A 15,457-nucleotide genomic window follows, 5' to 3' on the forward strand; every position below is an offset into this window, starting at 1 on the left:
AACAAAAGGTAAAGGGTATTAAACTTTATGTCCATGTTTGACTCTCAAGGTCACAGTGGTCAAATATATTTTAATCGTTTAACAGATTCTTCTGAATTAGCCTGTAGCTTTATTTTAGTCTAATTTTAATGTTGCAAAATTGTGAGATTAATACCAGGTGAGTGATGCAGGCCCTTTGGGCCTCTTGTTTTCGGTTTGAATTACGAAAATGTCATCCCTTCAAAATGTTACTTTGAAGTTCTATATTCATTTAATGAAGGTCAAGTAAATCGACCTATATTGAAATTGATATATTATTGGTCATCGTTTCTGTTGTAGGTCTTGAGAGCCTTGAATTACATTGATGCTAACAACACAGTACAGCTGAAGGGGCGGGTAGCCTGTGAGATCAGTAGTCATGAACTAATGATCACTGAACTAGTGTTTGAGAACGCACTTACTGAACTCCATCCCACAGAGATTGCTGCCCTGTTATCCTCAGTTGTATTCGAACAAAAGAGGGCCAGCGAACCTAACATTATTGACACCCTAGAGAAGGTAATATTGCGTATGCCAGAGGTTTCTCAGTAATGTTCCTAGTCTGTACAGTGAAACATGTCTTATTCGACTCCCGAGTATTCTAACATCGTGTTGTAAGTATCAAACAGCTCCATTAATATTAGAAAATCTCCCAAATAAACTTGTGTACTCTGACATCTTGTCTTATCCAGACATTGTGTTAAACCCCAAAGGGTGTCAGATTAGACAGATTTCACTGTAGTTGCTACAGTGTATTAACTGACTTTAGATATGGGTATGTGCCAGTAGTCGCAAAACATTGGCTGCTTTCGATCATTCATAATGCAATATTTAAACACAGAATAATATAATAAAACTTACTTTGGACATATGGTTATTTAAGCAGCATTAAGTGTCCTTATTACAATCATTCATTTGATGCTGACTATCTTCGTCGTTGTGGTGCAGGGTAAGGAGCGCATTTTGGAGATTGCCGACGGGATCACTGCTCTTCAGAAGCAGATGGGCATGTTACTTGGGGCCGAGTACAAGGAAACGTTCAAGTTTGGACTCATGGAGGTCGTGTTTGAGTGGGCTAGGGGCATGGTGAGTATGAATACTGGATGGCTTATACTTATTTTCAATACTTATTATAAATCCTGTAAATTGCTTTTGTTTTGCTAGATTGATATTCTTGCATTAATTCACAACCAAACTGATTGTGAAATATTTAACTGTAGCTATACTGCTGTTGTCAATCTTTTCAAAAGTTAAAATCCTCAACAATTGCTAATTTTAGGGGGGGAAATGTGAAAATGAGTAATTTTGAAAATAGGTTACTTATGTTAATTTCTGGCACAAATAACAAAAGAAAATATATATTTGGAGAAAATATTATCATTATGAATAAATTTCTGGAGAAATTTTGATTAAATATCTTTATTGTTTGTGCGTTCTTGTTTGTTACCAATAATATGAGGATTAAGTAAATATTTTGAAGATCTATTTAATATTTTCTCAGCCTTTTGCGGAGATCACAAATCTGACCGATGTCCAAGAGGGTATCATTGTGCGGTGTATACAGCGCCTACATGAGACACTGAGGGACGTGAGAAATGCAGCAAGAATTATTGGTGATCCAGTCCTCTATCAGAAAATGGATGAAGCCTCCTTCATGATTAAAAGAGACATTGTTTTCGCAGCATCATTATACACACAGTGAATGAAATTACACAAATATTCTAATGAAATAAATATTGAAGACATCAATATATTTTGGTGTATAATGACATCCAAGAAATTATTCATTGTAGAAAATTGCACACATAAATACACATACAGCACACTGCCTTTTGAGCAACTGCCATTCAGGCAATGAGTGACGGCGGCTTCGACTTGTGGCATATTATGTTTATGTCCGAACACAAAAACGAAAGTTCTGTAAGACGTTACAGTCATGGATGTTCTACCAGCCAAAAGCACAGTTTAAGTGAAACACTGGCATCCATAGGTCAGCTGAAGATCAGTCCCATGACACAATCAACTCAGCTATCTTCTTAAAATATCTTTCTTTCTGCAGGACGGCCTTCTATCCTACTCGTCGTCTGCGCACTGCGTCTTTAATTTTGGACAACAAAATGCGAGACATCGTGTTTGATGTTTTACTATTTTTTGAATTAAAGACAATTATTCAGGATTTCCAAAAGGAATTTGTAGGAAATGTGGCAAGCATCGTCCTTTTGGTCAAGGGGAATCAGCATCATATAACTGCATGATATGGCTTCCCTTCAGAGGGCCGGGGGGGAAATATGGGAAATTGGGGTTAACCTTTACTCCTTTTAAATACTGTACAAGAAGTGAAGGAATTTTAAATTCATTTAGCATTGAACATCGCGGGATCAAAGGAACTCAGTGATTTTGTATAAAGGAGGGGTGGTGCTATTAGGGATAGAGGTACAGGGACCTAAAAAGAAAATAGGGGTGGATCTTTAAAAGAATATTGGTACTCCTTTGAGTATTGGTGAAGGTATTTCAACCTAGTTTTGCCTGGATCATTTCTTATTCAAGGGAATTAAACGGTGTATAAACAAAGGGTGTGACTTCTCTTGGGGACAAGGTTTGAGGCCTAATAGGTTAAATGGAAAAATATTTTTTTTAACAGATTAATGTTTATATAAGTAATAAGAACTGTTCAATGATACAGGTCATTTTGGGATCTTGTTATTTATTAAACTAAACGAATTTAAAACCAATCATGTGATTGTAAATTCGTCAAGTTTCAAGAGCGTTCTGAACTTGAAAAAAGATAACCTGACACCAAATTTATTGAAGATTCATTCTGGGATTTGTGTTTATATACCATGAGAGTATAGGAGGATTATGTTAAAAAATAACACAATGTTCTATTCAGTAGGGTATTGTTTAATAATTTGACATACAAACAGAGTTATCCAAGCAAATTTCCATTGCCATGGGTATGGGCAAGGGATGTCAGCACCTGTTACATGAAAAAATAAATCTAAACAAATGTGCATAGTGGTAAATTGTTTTCTTACAATCTCTGATCTTGAACGATGATAATATTTACCACATGAAATGTATTAAACTGTTTTAGCTCACCTGACACAAAGTGCCTGTAAGGTTATTATGTGATGGTATGTCCGTAAGGTCTAGAGAAGTGATATTTGGCTTGTACCTTGCTTGGATTTAAGGACTTTCAAGTTTGTTCAAATAATTACATTGACCTACATTCAAGATCATTGGGTTAAAATTTGATGTGAAAAAAACCTTTAAATGATTTCTATAAGATCTAGGGAAATAAACCTTGTGCTGAAATTTGTTTAGAATGAAGGGCTAAATAAGTAACTGGACTTTTTTTTAAGGTTAAAGAGGCAAAATAAGTTAAAATTCTTTTAAGCATCTTCTTCTAGAGACCTATTAGTCCTAAAGGAATAATATGTTACCAGTAGCTTGCTGGAGTTATTTCAAATACATGACTGTGACTGACTTTTAAGGGGTTAAAATATGTTGATGTTCCAAATGACATGGTAGGAAGTAGAGTAATGATATTTGGCATGTAGCTTAATTGCCTTCAGTCATATTTATGTCACAGAAATCAAATATATTCAGACATTCAAATGACTTCTTCACAAGAACCAAGATAACACGAATCAAATGTATTAGAATAGTCAAATGACTTCTTCTCAAGAACCATTTGGCTAAAAGTCATATTTTCTCCTGTTGCTTGCTTGAATGGACTGCTTTCCTCTTTGTTAACGAGAGGCCCAATGGGCTTACATTGCTCACCTGGTATTACTTATCTCACACTTGTAACCTTAAAAGAGATCTAAACTAAAGCTACAGGCAAAATATCAGTATTCATGACTTTAAGTCATTCAAAAGAACATGCTAAAAGATTTTGAAATATTTTACCCCAGTAACCTTGAAATAGAACAAAGTCATTACGTTGAACAAACTTTATAGTTCTTCATCTCCGAATGCAGCTTGCCAAATATCACCACTCTAGACCTTTTGTTTATCAAGATGAGGTCAATTAAAGGTTAATACATATTTGACTAAATGTGACCTTCAAAATGGGTCAAGGTCATTATAATGAACAACCTTGAGAGCCCTTCATCTAAGCATGCCTCTGGCCAAATATCAACATTCTTGGCCTTGTAGTTATTCAGAAGAAGTTGTTTCAAGATGTAAAACATATTTGACTCACATTCATTTGAACAAACTTGGTAGTTCTTCATCCCAGCATGCTGCTAGCCAAATTTCATCACCCTGGGCATTTTGGTTATTCACAAGATGTTGTTTAATTTGTTTAACATATTTGACCCCTGTGACCTTGTATATGGTCGAAAGTATTTTTTATCAAACTGAGTAGCCCAAGTTCATCCCAGTTTGCTTCTGGACAAATTTCATCGCCCGAGGCGTTTTGGTTATTCACAAGAAGTTGTTTAAAGATTTTAACATATTTGACCCCTGCAGTGACCTTGAATATAAGTCAAGATCATTCATTTGAACAAACTTGGTAGCCCTTTATCACAGCATGCTACTGGCCAAATAGCATCATCCTAGGGATTTTGGTTATTCAGAAGAAATTATTTAAAGTGTTTTTAACATATTTGACACCTGTGACCTTGAAAAAAGGTGAAGATCATTCATTTGAACAAATGTGGTAGCCCTTTATCCCAGTATGATCATCACCCTAGGCCTTTTGGTTATACAGAAAAAGTTTTAAAGAAAATTGACCCCTGTTACCTTGAATATGGGTGAAAGTAATTCATTTGAACAAAATTGGTAGCCCTTCATCGAAGCATGCTACTGGCCAAATGTCATCATCCGGGGCATTTTGGTTATGAAGAAGAAGTTGTTTAAAGTAAAATGTTGACAACGAACGACGGACGCCGCATCACGGCATAAGCTCACTTGGCCTTCGGGACAGGTGAGCTAAACATTCATTACATGGATGAACAATTAAGGTTAGTGAGTGATTAAAATGTTGGTAATACTCACATTGGTCCAAAAGGTATAAAATTCGGGTTTCGTTATGAATCCATCCCCTAAATTACAAAGATTTGGATTAAATTTTATCATTTGGGAACATTTAAAAGCATGAAATCTTTTTCCCAGACGTTTCTATGATATGTATTAATATGTTTTCTTGAAAAAATAAGGCTTTAAAAACTTCCGAGTTATTGGGGCTTCGTGTAGGTAGTTGAAGAACCGATCGGACGTGAAAAGGTTGGGTNTTGTTTCATAATTGTTGTAAAATAAATAAAGTTTATATTTAAAAAGTTGAAGAACTTAATTCTCGAAAATGTGTTGTTTTGTATTCAATGAATGGAAAGTTAACTTGACATGAAAATAATCAGATATTGTATGTTTTTTGTTCCGTACAAATAAAAAGCAAAAACATTCCGTAACTAAAATCGGATTCTGCAATCGTTTCCTTTTGTGGTAGGTATATTTCTATATAAAGGATGAGTGTCTATAAGGCCCTTTTTGGGGCCCCGGTATATTCGGATTTTGCCTTACTTAATTTGTTCAAAGATGTCCTGTTGTATTACATGTACAAAAACTAAAGTAAAAGTTTGACCGAAAGTGAGTTGTTGGGGGTACCAAAAGGGGTAGGGTAAATCACAAATATAATTTGCTGTTTTCAAAATGAGCTTATAAACCAAAATAGTTCCATTTATGTTTTTGAAAACATATGTTAACTAAACAGGCATATATAAAAGAATGAAAAATGACAGAAATTAAATCGTTACTTAAAATCGTTTATAACAAACAGGATTAAGTCGGGAGGTGTGTGAAATATGCCTGTGTAGAATTTAGTCTCATTTGAATAATGTCGTCCAACACTTACAGTGAAGGTGCGTTCCCAACACAGTCCCTGTGCAGTACATTTTGGGCATCAGCATTCAGTATTGATGCATTTTATATAAGTGTACTCAAATGAGTAAAGTTGTAAATTCCAACTCAAAATGTAAATAAGAAAGGAATTATTGAGAAAACAAATCACTTTTCATTTGCAAATTACCTAAACGCACCCCCTGACTTAAGTTAATCCTCTGTTTTTTATAAACGATCTTTAAGTAACGATTGAATTTCATCCTTTATAGCATGCAACGAAAGATATCAAAATAAATGAAATTATTCAATTTGTATACCCAAACACTGAAGTCGGTGACAAATTCCACAATTCGAAGAAAACTAGTATTTTGTGTAGTACACGTTTTAATTTACGCGATTACCTGTTCGTTCTGAAAATCGCGTTACGCAGAAATGACGTTGACTTACCGTCGCTGTCCATGCGGTCATAGAGGGCGGTAGTATCGTCAAGTGTTAGATGATGGTCGTTATTAGCATCGAACGTATCGAATAGTCCGTGTGAGAATGCGGTAAGGTCCGGGGCGTCCTTGGTGGCGGCCGTGACGTACTCGTGACGGGTAATAGAACCGTCCTCTGTAAGGGTCACCAGTGATATGAAATAAATCCAAAGTAGAAATTAGCGAACAAACGGCAGACAAACCAACATGACGAGAACTACCGATTGCCGCATCCTTTCCCATAAAAAATCAACCTGCAACAACTCAACGAAAATTTGATAAGGGCCAAAACTCGTCGCAAAATATCAACTTCTCGGCCAATCCCTCTCCAGCAGAAAATGTAGAACAAGTGCTTCATGCAATCAAAGCAGAGGTTGTTTAGGGAACAGAACATTGGCTAAAAGGGAACATTTCTTTTGTATGTTGTTTCCTGTCACCTCTTTCTCAACACTTACCACCAATTGTTTGAAAGCTGTCACCACATTAAGGATCTTAAATGGCAACTAAACAATTGCATTTTCTTATCTAAACAAACATCGAAAGACAATTTCTTTTGTATGATGCTTCTAGTCACCTCTTTCACAACGCCTGATTATTTAAAATTACTTTATTGACAGCAAACTGTCGCCAAACTAAAGGGTCTTCAATAGCGTTGTGAATATCTTCTGTTTTGCAAATTATGCTTCTTAAGTATTTAAATGACCTTGGTAAGCAAACTAGGGACGAATCTTTATTTGTTTTCTGTGCCAACATACGTACTGTTGGTGTCGGCGAACACAAGAAAGTCGTGGAGCTCTACCGTCGTAAAATGCAGTGTGTCGTGGTCATAGTTGACGTTGGTCCACAACTCGTCCACGTAATGAGTGTAATCTACCGCGTGGCCATGGTGACCGTGAGAATGGGAGTTTGCGCTAAAATACACCAAATGTTAAACCTTTGTTTGGACATATATAAACAGTATCATTATCAAATTAAACCAATATGTGTTCATAAAATCATAGAATCTAAAAACGAGGAAGGAACTGATTGAAGCTAAATCGTAGACTAATTGGGTGGTCGGATGGCGCAGTGGATAACGCACTTGCATTTCACCAATTTCAAGGCAGCCCGATTTTCCGTTCGGACGTGAAAAGGTTTGGGGTAACCTGCCCGACCACGTGGGCTTTCTCCGGTTTTGAGATACTTCTTCAAGTACAATAAAAAACAAACTTTTGTTAATCTTTGGCCAGTTTGTTTATTACGGATAGCTAGTCATTATATCTATGCCCCCTTATAAATCAGATTCTCCCCGTATAAAATTATAATTGTCTTTCTATATATGAAATCCTGTATGAAACTTAACCTCCTGTTTTGTCGCGGAATTCAATATTGTATTTCGCAATTTTTGTGTTACCTTTTAGGCTATGTTTATATTTTATCTGTTGGCGAAAGCGTCATTGCGTGTTGAAGACGTGACAAGCTTTTGTCACCTATTGTATATCAACAGTAAGTGGACCAAGCGGCTCAACACAGTGGATGAACAAAATCAGTCGGCTTTTACATCAAACGCTACGTTAGTAAATATTTTAGTTAACCAGCATAGTATCAGTTTTGTAATGGCACCTTACCACAGCACTAGGGGAACGCACAGCGCCAGAAGAAGTATGGATGACCTCGCCATGTTGGATCTCCGGTAACAAATGTCACTTATCTACAACCACTTCGTGTCAAAGAGGACATTGCTATAGATAAGATGTCTGATAACGGATATTATAAAGCAAATGGTATTTCTCATTCGTGCCATTATTTGCGGAATATTTTTATTCCGAAACACGGACAAGATACCTTTCTCACATTACGATGCATGCAGTCGTGCGCTATTGTGTGATACGCCCATAGTACACATTATTTGTTACATCCTTGCAAATTTCGTTTCCTTAAAGATATTTAGGCTGAATCCAAGTAAAACGACAACTGCCATGTCGTGTGAACATAATATGTAGACGTGAATATTAAAACGACTTGTTGTTTGAACATACTCTTGGACTGATGATAAATCATAGCTTGGCTATTTCAATATAATGTTTTATTAACCAATGCCTACAAGTATTGCAAAACTTTTGTCAAACAAAGCGTGAACTTCTTAATAACACTATGAACCAAAACGTCTATATACATGTACATTTACGTACTTTTTATGTGAGCCAAGTTGGGAATATGATTAGACAGTGTAAGACCTATGTATGATCAGTAATACTTAGTATGATACAGTTACATAACCTAAAGTACCCAAGAGGATTCCGTCTACAGTGACGGTTATCGACAACTAATTTTCACTTTTTAACCTTTTTGACGTTTGGTTACCTAAACCATTAGAGAGGACTTATTCACCATGACTACTTATTACTGATCTACTTAATATCCTCGATTGAAAGGAAGACATTTAAGCCAAGTGTGATGTTTGTAACATCCTTTATGGAGCACATTGTACCGCCTTTCTTTTCCTTGATCATGATGGATATGTCGCTTGCTATTTTAGTGTCTTCTAAATTTGAAGTGTTGGCTTGTGGAATAGAATTTTGATCTTGTCCATTTTTTCACATTGTTGTTCTTTTTCTAATTTATTTCAGTTTATTGTTTTTATTCCCTTGTTTAGAGATTTATTGTAGATTTAATATGGAGCGATATTGGAACGCTATTCAAGACTATATATCAAACAAGTTTTAAAACATTGTTGAAGACTAACGTCACGCTACCATAATTGGTACGCTACCCAAATTGGTACATGGTCGGAAAATGGTTCAAATAGTACTTAAAATTAAGCTTGTGTATTTTCCTCTGATGGTACAACAATAGAGATATTTATCAGGATTTCACTTTTATAGTGAAATTTTATGAGACCATGATGACTTGGTATTTTGATATTTGATATTTTGGAGAATCTTGAAGTTGTTAATTATAGGCAAGAATAAATCTTTATTTCTGGTCCTTATACACAATTGTAGTTAAGTATATTATTTATAAAAGCAACATATTTTGTTGCTATCGGCACATCAATTAGTAAAATTAGAAATAAGTGTAATAGCCTGTGGTATTGTGTACTAATTTAGATACTGATCATGGGGGAAAACCCGGATGAAATCTCACTCCAGATTAGGCGTTCTAATTTTGAAAACAAATTTCTTCGAATCAAAACCTTTCCTGAAAATTTAATACCATGGGCAGTGTTTATCAAAAATTAAAAAAAAACCATGCCAGATAGAAGATCTTGATTTTTAAATATCACTGCAAAATTGTCAAAATTGTACCAATTGTGGTAGCGTGACGTTATATGCCGAACTAATTTGCAGTATAGCATGAAACATATGTCGAAGAGATCAGATGGGTAAACAGGTAATTATGAACATTTATGAGGTATTTCTTGGTTTCACAGAGTGTATGTACCATGCACTAGGTTAATGTAGTAATATCCGCGTATGTAGTATAGGGTGGTCATTCTAGCTTTGCAGCTCACCGCATACTGTTAATTGTCTTTGTTCTGACAAATTGTCCAACTGCCGGATATAATGGGAAAATTTCAGAATATATTTATTGGTAATGTTTTATTAATACGGGTTTTTTACTTAGTTTGGGTGGGAGTGTCTTCCCAATGAGTCGGGGAGAAGAAACCTATAGTGGCTGTGGGGGGAGAAGAAACCTATAGTGGCTGTGGGGGACATGGGTTTTGCTTCTATATCGTTTAGAAAACATGTGTGTTCATATTGCTAATTAGACTCCTACTATAGTTCGTTACATAATCCAGATACAGTTATACGCTGTAACCCGGATGACCACATAGTGATTTCCTGTTTTCTCTGAAATGCTTACACACCAAAATGAAGACATCTCATTGTATATGACAATGTGCAACGAACTATAAACCGAATTGGTTTATGTTCCATAGCCGGCTACATTTTAAACACGATGATCCTTTCTGCTTCGTCTTTATTCGTGAATTCTACGTTTTTCTTCTCAAGATCCAGCGGATGGATTTTTTTCAAACTTGGTCAGAATCATCCTTGGTAAATGAGGCTACAAAATTGGAAAATTGGGATTCCTACCCCCCCCCCCCCCCCCCAAAAAAAACCCAATATTTTAAACACTTTTGCGTATATTTTGACAACTTTCTGTAGGAAATTATTTTTACTTGGTGATAATTATCCTTGGAAAAAGATGGTTTCAAATTGTGAAATTGAGATTCTTAACCCAATCCCTGGGGCCAAAGCGGGACCCAAATGGAAAATTGACCAATATTTCAAAAATCTTCTTCTCCAGAGGTACTACCGTCATTTTCTCTGCATGTAAAGAAAGATTATCAGGGGGTAAAGTTTACTATAGTTTATATAGGGAAATACCACTTTTGAGTATATTTTATCCATTTTAAGCAGTAAATTACTCAAACTTAGTCAGAATCATCTTTGGTTAATGAGGGTAATACATTGTAAAATTGGGATTCCTGTCTCATCCCCAAGGGCTAGGGCGGGGCCCCAAAGGGAACATTTACCAATATTTTCGAATTCTTATCCTTTGATGACATGACAAGTATTGTATTTCACTTAGTTTACATGCTGATTTCCACATCACAACTAAACAATAAAATAAAGCTACCAGTACCTATGATATAACTCAGGTGACCGCTAAGGCCCTTGGGCCTCTTGTTGTGGTTAGACTGTCGTATTCTTAAAATTGAGAAATGCCAATACAAACATTTTTTGATAAACAGGCGTCAGGCACCTTCGAACATTAAATAATTAAAGAAAATTCGCGTTTAAATTTTGATCAGATACAGATGAACAGCTACCAGCTAGGATCAGCTTTTAAAATAAAAACTAAGCAGATCTGCTGTGGTAGCAGGGCTATGCAGTTGTTTGTACTGCATTAGATAAAAAATATAATGAGGCTGACGTTCCGTTTTCAAGGATGGTATAATTTGTAGTTCGAAATCTGCATTAGAAGATTTAGTCTTTTTATCTTCCGAACAACCACCAGGTACTTATATTAATATAGTCATACAGGCGTGTAACACAATAGTCATAAAGGCGTGTAACATAATAGTCATACCGGCGTGTAACATATATAACAAATACATTCACAAATATTCCGAATGTTTTATTGACAAATTAATCTTGTTTCAATGAGACTGAATTATAAATACAAGTGATTAACCAAAAATAACATATCTGAATTCGATTCTTTGGCAAAAACAAAACTGTGTGAATGGTAACCATGTACATACTACAGAGTATATAGCAAATTTTATACGTTATTTTGTATCGACCGAAGTAAGGTTGGGATATTGTTAAAGAATATTTCAACTAATGTTTGAACATTAGTGTAGGCTATATGTAGACCAAGTTGTAAGATTTAATGTAGACTAAGGTGTGACTATCATTGTAGACTACATTGTCATGTATATATGGACAGAATTTAAAAAAGACAACATCACAACGACGCAATAACCCAGACATTTGACATCAAATCAAAATGTTGAAATTGTTGACAATTTACATATACAAGATCAGAGATAACACATTTCTAATGTTTTCGTTCATCCTCGATTATTTGATGAAAAGAATCGTAAACAATGTATTTCTATTTCACTGAGATTTGATAAAAATCCTCCCATCGAAATGTATAAATACTAAATATTCATTAATAACTGTATTTCCAAGGCAGCATATGTGATGTTATGATTAAGTCAAATATGATGAGACCTTTAACTACTATTAGTTCAAACCTCTTATAGGGAGATACTAGGTTTTTTTCTCTGATTTTGTTTTTTTGTTGTCTTTTTATTTTATTTTCTGTTCTTTATCTTATGTGTGAATACAGCGTTCTCATTCTATGACAAGTATACTATATTCTTTAAAATATATGAAAATAAAAAGTGTAAAAAACAATGGCATCTGCATTAGAATCCCCGTACCACTGCCACAAACTATAATTAAAGTATTGGTAACTGGGTTTTTTCTATCTCTAACCGATTCAGCGTACATGTACTTAGTGTACTGAACATCCTCGATATCCAGTATATAACATTCACTGTGCAGAGAGCGAGTCAGTGTAACCCCTGGATATCGAGGATGTGTACAGAAGTGCCCTTGCCGACCTGTGCTACAGTTATGTCCAACCGGATGTTAAATCATTATCTATACATGTGTATTTGATTATTCTATCAAATTCTTCCATGTCCCATACGCTTTTACCCTCCCTTTCATAAAATTTGTCAATTATATTTACAGCTAGACTATTGCGTTGTCAAGCAGTGTTTTATAATTCAATCGGAAAAAAAGCATTTTTCAGTTGTGATAACTTGCGCCTAATCCTTTTGTTGAAATATGCAATAAAATCTGCTTAAGCTAAAATCGAAAGTTAAAGAGGGTCACTGTATACAGGAAAAAACACAGCGTAGTGAGATGGGGATCCTTAAATGTCAGGATATATATTATGTTCAATTCATTGCATTAATGTATCAATGTCCTTTGTTCATATAAACAGTTATTATAAATAAGTCCAACGTATCAACATCATTAAATACAAATATATCAATTAGCTTATGTTTGGATATTCCAAATAATGAAATATCTTTGACATTGCCCTTGCTAAGCATGCTTGTCATACATTGTGGATTAATGTTTATCTAAGGCAAGCAAAGAGAACAGTCATTTATGGTGCAATGTCGATCCTGTAATTCGTAAAATAGCACAAGATATTTAGAAACTAATTGCGATATCTAATGTTCTAATTTGATATAGACTATATACAACATCTCATACACTATTTAATTCCAGATTTCTTGTTTAATATATCTCATGTTGTATAAACGATTTATAATTTAGTTTATGTTCCCGTAAGATGTATGTTTAGCTGTAGTGTACGTAAGATGTTCTCGCGTTGGCAATTGATTAACCAAAACTATAAATAAATTTTGGTATTTTCACGCTAATTTACTCAATCCGAACATTTCCGCTCTCACATTAAATTTCAGACATCAATATCAACAACACACAGCCTTTATATGTCCAACACAAACTAGTTCATAGTCATGTTATTTATAGTAAAGTGCGTTCTGTATGTAGATCTATGGCTAAGGTGTCGATTTGTTCTAATTGGTCGTCCACATAATTTCTGCGCCAAAATAGCATACATGTCCAAGCATGCGCGTCTGAACTTCAAGTCAAGGAAACCGTATATTAATGGGTTCAGACAACTTCGGAAATACGGTGCCCTATGGCCTAGTCTTACAAATACATATCCAAACGTACTTTTGTCCATTTTTGCGAATGTCAGAAGAAATGTTACGGTGGCCGGAAGCAGACACATCAGGCAAACCACCGCTATTATGTAACACATCTTAACCACAGTGTTGTTACGTTGCTGTCTCCGTTCACGTTTTTCTGATAGAAACACATTGTGATTAATATTTGTAGATATTCTGTTGTAAAATACAGAATTGCAGATCCGTGACTTTGTAGGGAGCCGCCCACCGCTGACATCTGACAGCTTTCGATTCTGGTCAGTTGAGGTTGTCAGGCAGTTCGATGTATCCACGTTCGTGTCTAATGTATCAACAAGTCTCTTAGACGACTTGCAACTGTCGATAGAATCGGTGAGCTCTACTTTTGCTTTTCTCGTGATTTGATTCCGTGTCAATTCTGTTGTCTCTTCGGAATATTTGTCAATGGCACGACAAATGTGAGAATTATCATCATGTGTTTCTTGGTGAGCACCAGATATATCCGGAATGTTTTCTATATCACGATTAGCTTCATTACTTTGCATATACTGATTGTTTTCTTTCGTTTCAACATTTGTTTTAGAACTCATTAAATCGTCGTTTTCATAAGCATCCGGCCAAGCATCATCTGGTATTGAAGCAATTGAGGTGATTGCGGCTTTTCTTTTCCTAGTATTAACAATGCCTCGTTGATCCCTGCTAATTTGACTGCACGTAACCAGGCCGCTATCAATATCAGACTCGCTGTATTTTATGTCGTTAAGTCGTGTCTGCATGTCGTCAAAACGGTACTCTGGACTATCACCATTTTTGTTATAGAACACACTTCTTGGCTGTGTTTCAGATATGAAGTTGCTCTCGTCCGAGGAAGTGGAAGGCGTCGGCGATGGAGAAGGATGATACGAAGGGTCGGCTTGCATTTTCAGCAGGTCAGCTTTGGAAAATGTCTCTTTTCGAGAAATACGTCGACGTATGGCGGTAGGGATGCACAATTTTTTGTTTCGTTGACGAAGATACTTTCCCAGCTGAAAATAGATACCAACAACTGCCAACGATGCCACGTAGAGAACACACACAAAAAGGTATATGACCACCTTCGGAACAACCGAATCTTTGAACGATTGATCAATGCCACACTTCTGTAGAGTGACATTGTACGCCACGTTTTCCACGTTTTCAAGACCCATCATAACTGGCACAGGTATGAGCGTTAAAGCAAATATCAAGACGAGGCCACCACATAGTAGTCTCCCTTCACGGTACCGAATTTGGCGATATGTCGGTTTACATACCTTCCTGTATCTGTCAATAGCGATGACCAATGTGACGGCCACGGCTGAGAAGGTAACAAATTGTCCCAAATAGTGCTTCAGTTTACATCCGGAGGAATTGTAGACGGAATAGGGATGTATGAAGTATGTGATGTCCATTGGCATAACAATGACACAGTTGAGAAGGTCTAGAGCTGCCAGCCACACGATGCAACCCTTAAACGTAGTCTTAGTCGTCAAACGACAGGTGTAGACAAGGACAACGTGAAAGTTTCCAATCAAACCACAGATACTTATCAACGTGACAATGAATGCAAGAATCAGGTTTTGCTGGTCGTGCTGACGGTCAAAAAATTCCAACGATTGCGTATATTCCGCCATCACAAACGGTTCTTCCAATACGTTGTTAGTTCTAATATATTCCAATGTCTTTTAAATAATGCTTGATATAAATGTGTGTATATTGTTTACATTACAAATAACATGATTAATAACGTAAATTTTCAGAGTATCAAATGATGTCTAAAGACCTTGTGATTTTACATCGTGTATCCGCGCAGTGAGTGGATAGGGTATATATTACATACTTAATA

At 35.9% G+C, this 15,457-nt stretch overlaps 3 protein-coding genes across 4 annotated transcripts in view; 1 reads left to right on the forward strand and 2 right to left on the reverse strand.

The window, feature by feature from the left end:
- The window catches only part of LOC110464402 (helicase SKI2W-like), a 28,523-nt gene extending 26,672 nt beyond the window's left edge, over positions 1-1,851 (forward strand). The window contains exons 23-25 of one of the 2 annotated variants that reach the window (XM_021519599.1): positions 319-537; positions 967-1,104; positions 1,520-1,851. In XM_021519599.1, the coding sequence (XP_021375274.1) occupies positions 319-537; positions 967-1,104; positions 1,520-1,720 (558 nt within the window). In that variant the 3' untranslated portion in view covers positions 1,721-1,851. The remainder of the gene's footprint in view (positions 1-318; positions 538-966; positions 1,105-1,519) is intronic. The other variant, XM_021519600.1, reaches the window with a different exon arrangement.
- A 1,056-nt stretch (positions 1,852-2,907) lies between these two features.
- Positions 2,908-8,046, reverse strand: LOC110464403. The gene is made up of 5 exons (XM_021519602.1): positions 7,946-8,046; positions 7,098-7,249; positions 6,310-6,474; positions 5,023-5,069; positions 2,908-2,995 (listed from the first exon to the last, which is right to left on the reverse strand). The coding sequence occupies exons 1-5, from the start codon at positions 7,996-7,998 to the stop codon at positions 2,945-2,947; spliced, it is 468 nt and encodes a 155-aa protein (XP_021375277.1). The 5' UTR covers positions 7,999-8,046; the 3' UTR covers positions 2,908-2,944.
- Positions 8,047-13,018: 4,972 nt separating this feature from the next.
- LOC110464422 lies at positions 13,019-15,245 on the reverse strand. The gene is made up of 2 exons (XM_021519629.1): positions 13,622-15,245; positions 13,019-13,041 (listed from the first exon to the last, which is right to left on the reverse strand). The coding sequence occupies exons 1-2, from the start codon at positions 15,243-15,245 to the stop codon at positions 13,019-13,021; spliced, it is 1,647 nt and encodes a 548-aa protein (XP_021375304.1).
- Between the last annotated feature and the right edge of the window lie 212 nt (positions 15,246-15,457).

The sequence above is a fragment of the Mizuhopecten yessoensis genome, unplaced genomic scaffold (genome assembly GCF_002113885.1).
Source record: "Mizuhopecten yessoensis strain PY_sf001 unplaced genomic scaffold, ASM211388v2 scaffold10987, whole genome shotgun sequence".
Classification (NCBI taxonomy): Eukaryota; Metazoa; Mollusca; class Bivalvia; order Pectinida; family Pectinidae; genus Mizuhopecten; species Mizuhopecten yessoensis.

Bases quoted from the DNA above. Each gene is read 5' to 3' on its own strand.
- LOC110464403 (XM_021519602.1), bottom strand. From the start codon at position 7,998: ATGGCGAGGTCATCCATACTTCTTCTGGCGCTGTGCGTTCCCCTAGTG. The intron at 6,475-7,097 runs GTACGTATGTTG...TGACCCTTACAG, and splicing joins TGTGTTCGCCGACACCAACA to AGGACGGTTCTATTACCCGT. The intron at 5,070-6,309 runs GTAAGTCAACGT...TTTGTAATTTAG, and splicing joins TGACCGCATGGACAGCGACG to GGGATGGATTCATAACGAAA.
- LOC110464422 (XM_021519629.1), bottom strand. From the start codon at position 15,245: ATGGCGGAATATACGCAATCGTTGGAATTTTTTGACCGTCAGCACGAC. The intron at 13,042-13,621 runs GTACGTTTGGAT...TACGAATTACAG, and splicing joins ATTCGCAAAAATGGACAAAA to GATCGACATTGCACCATAAA.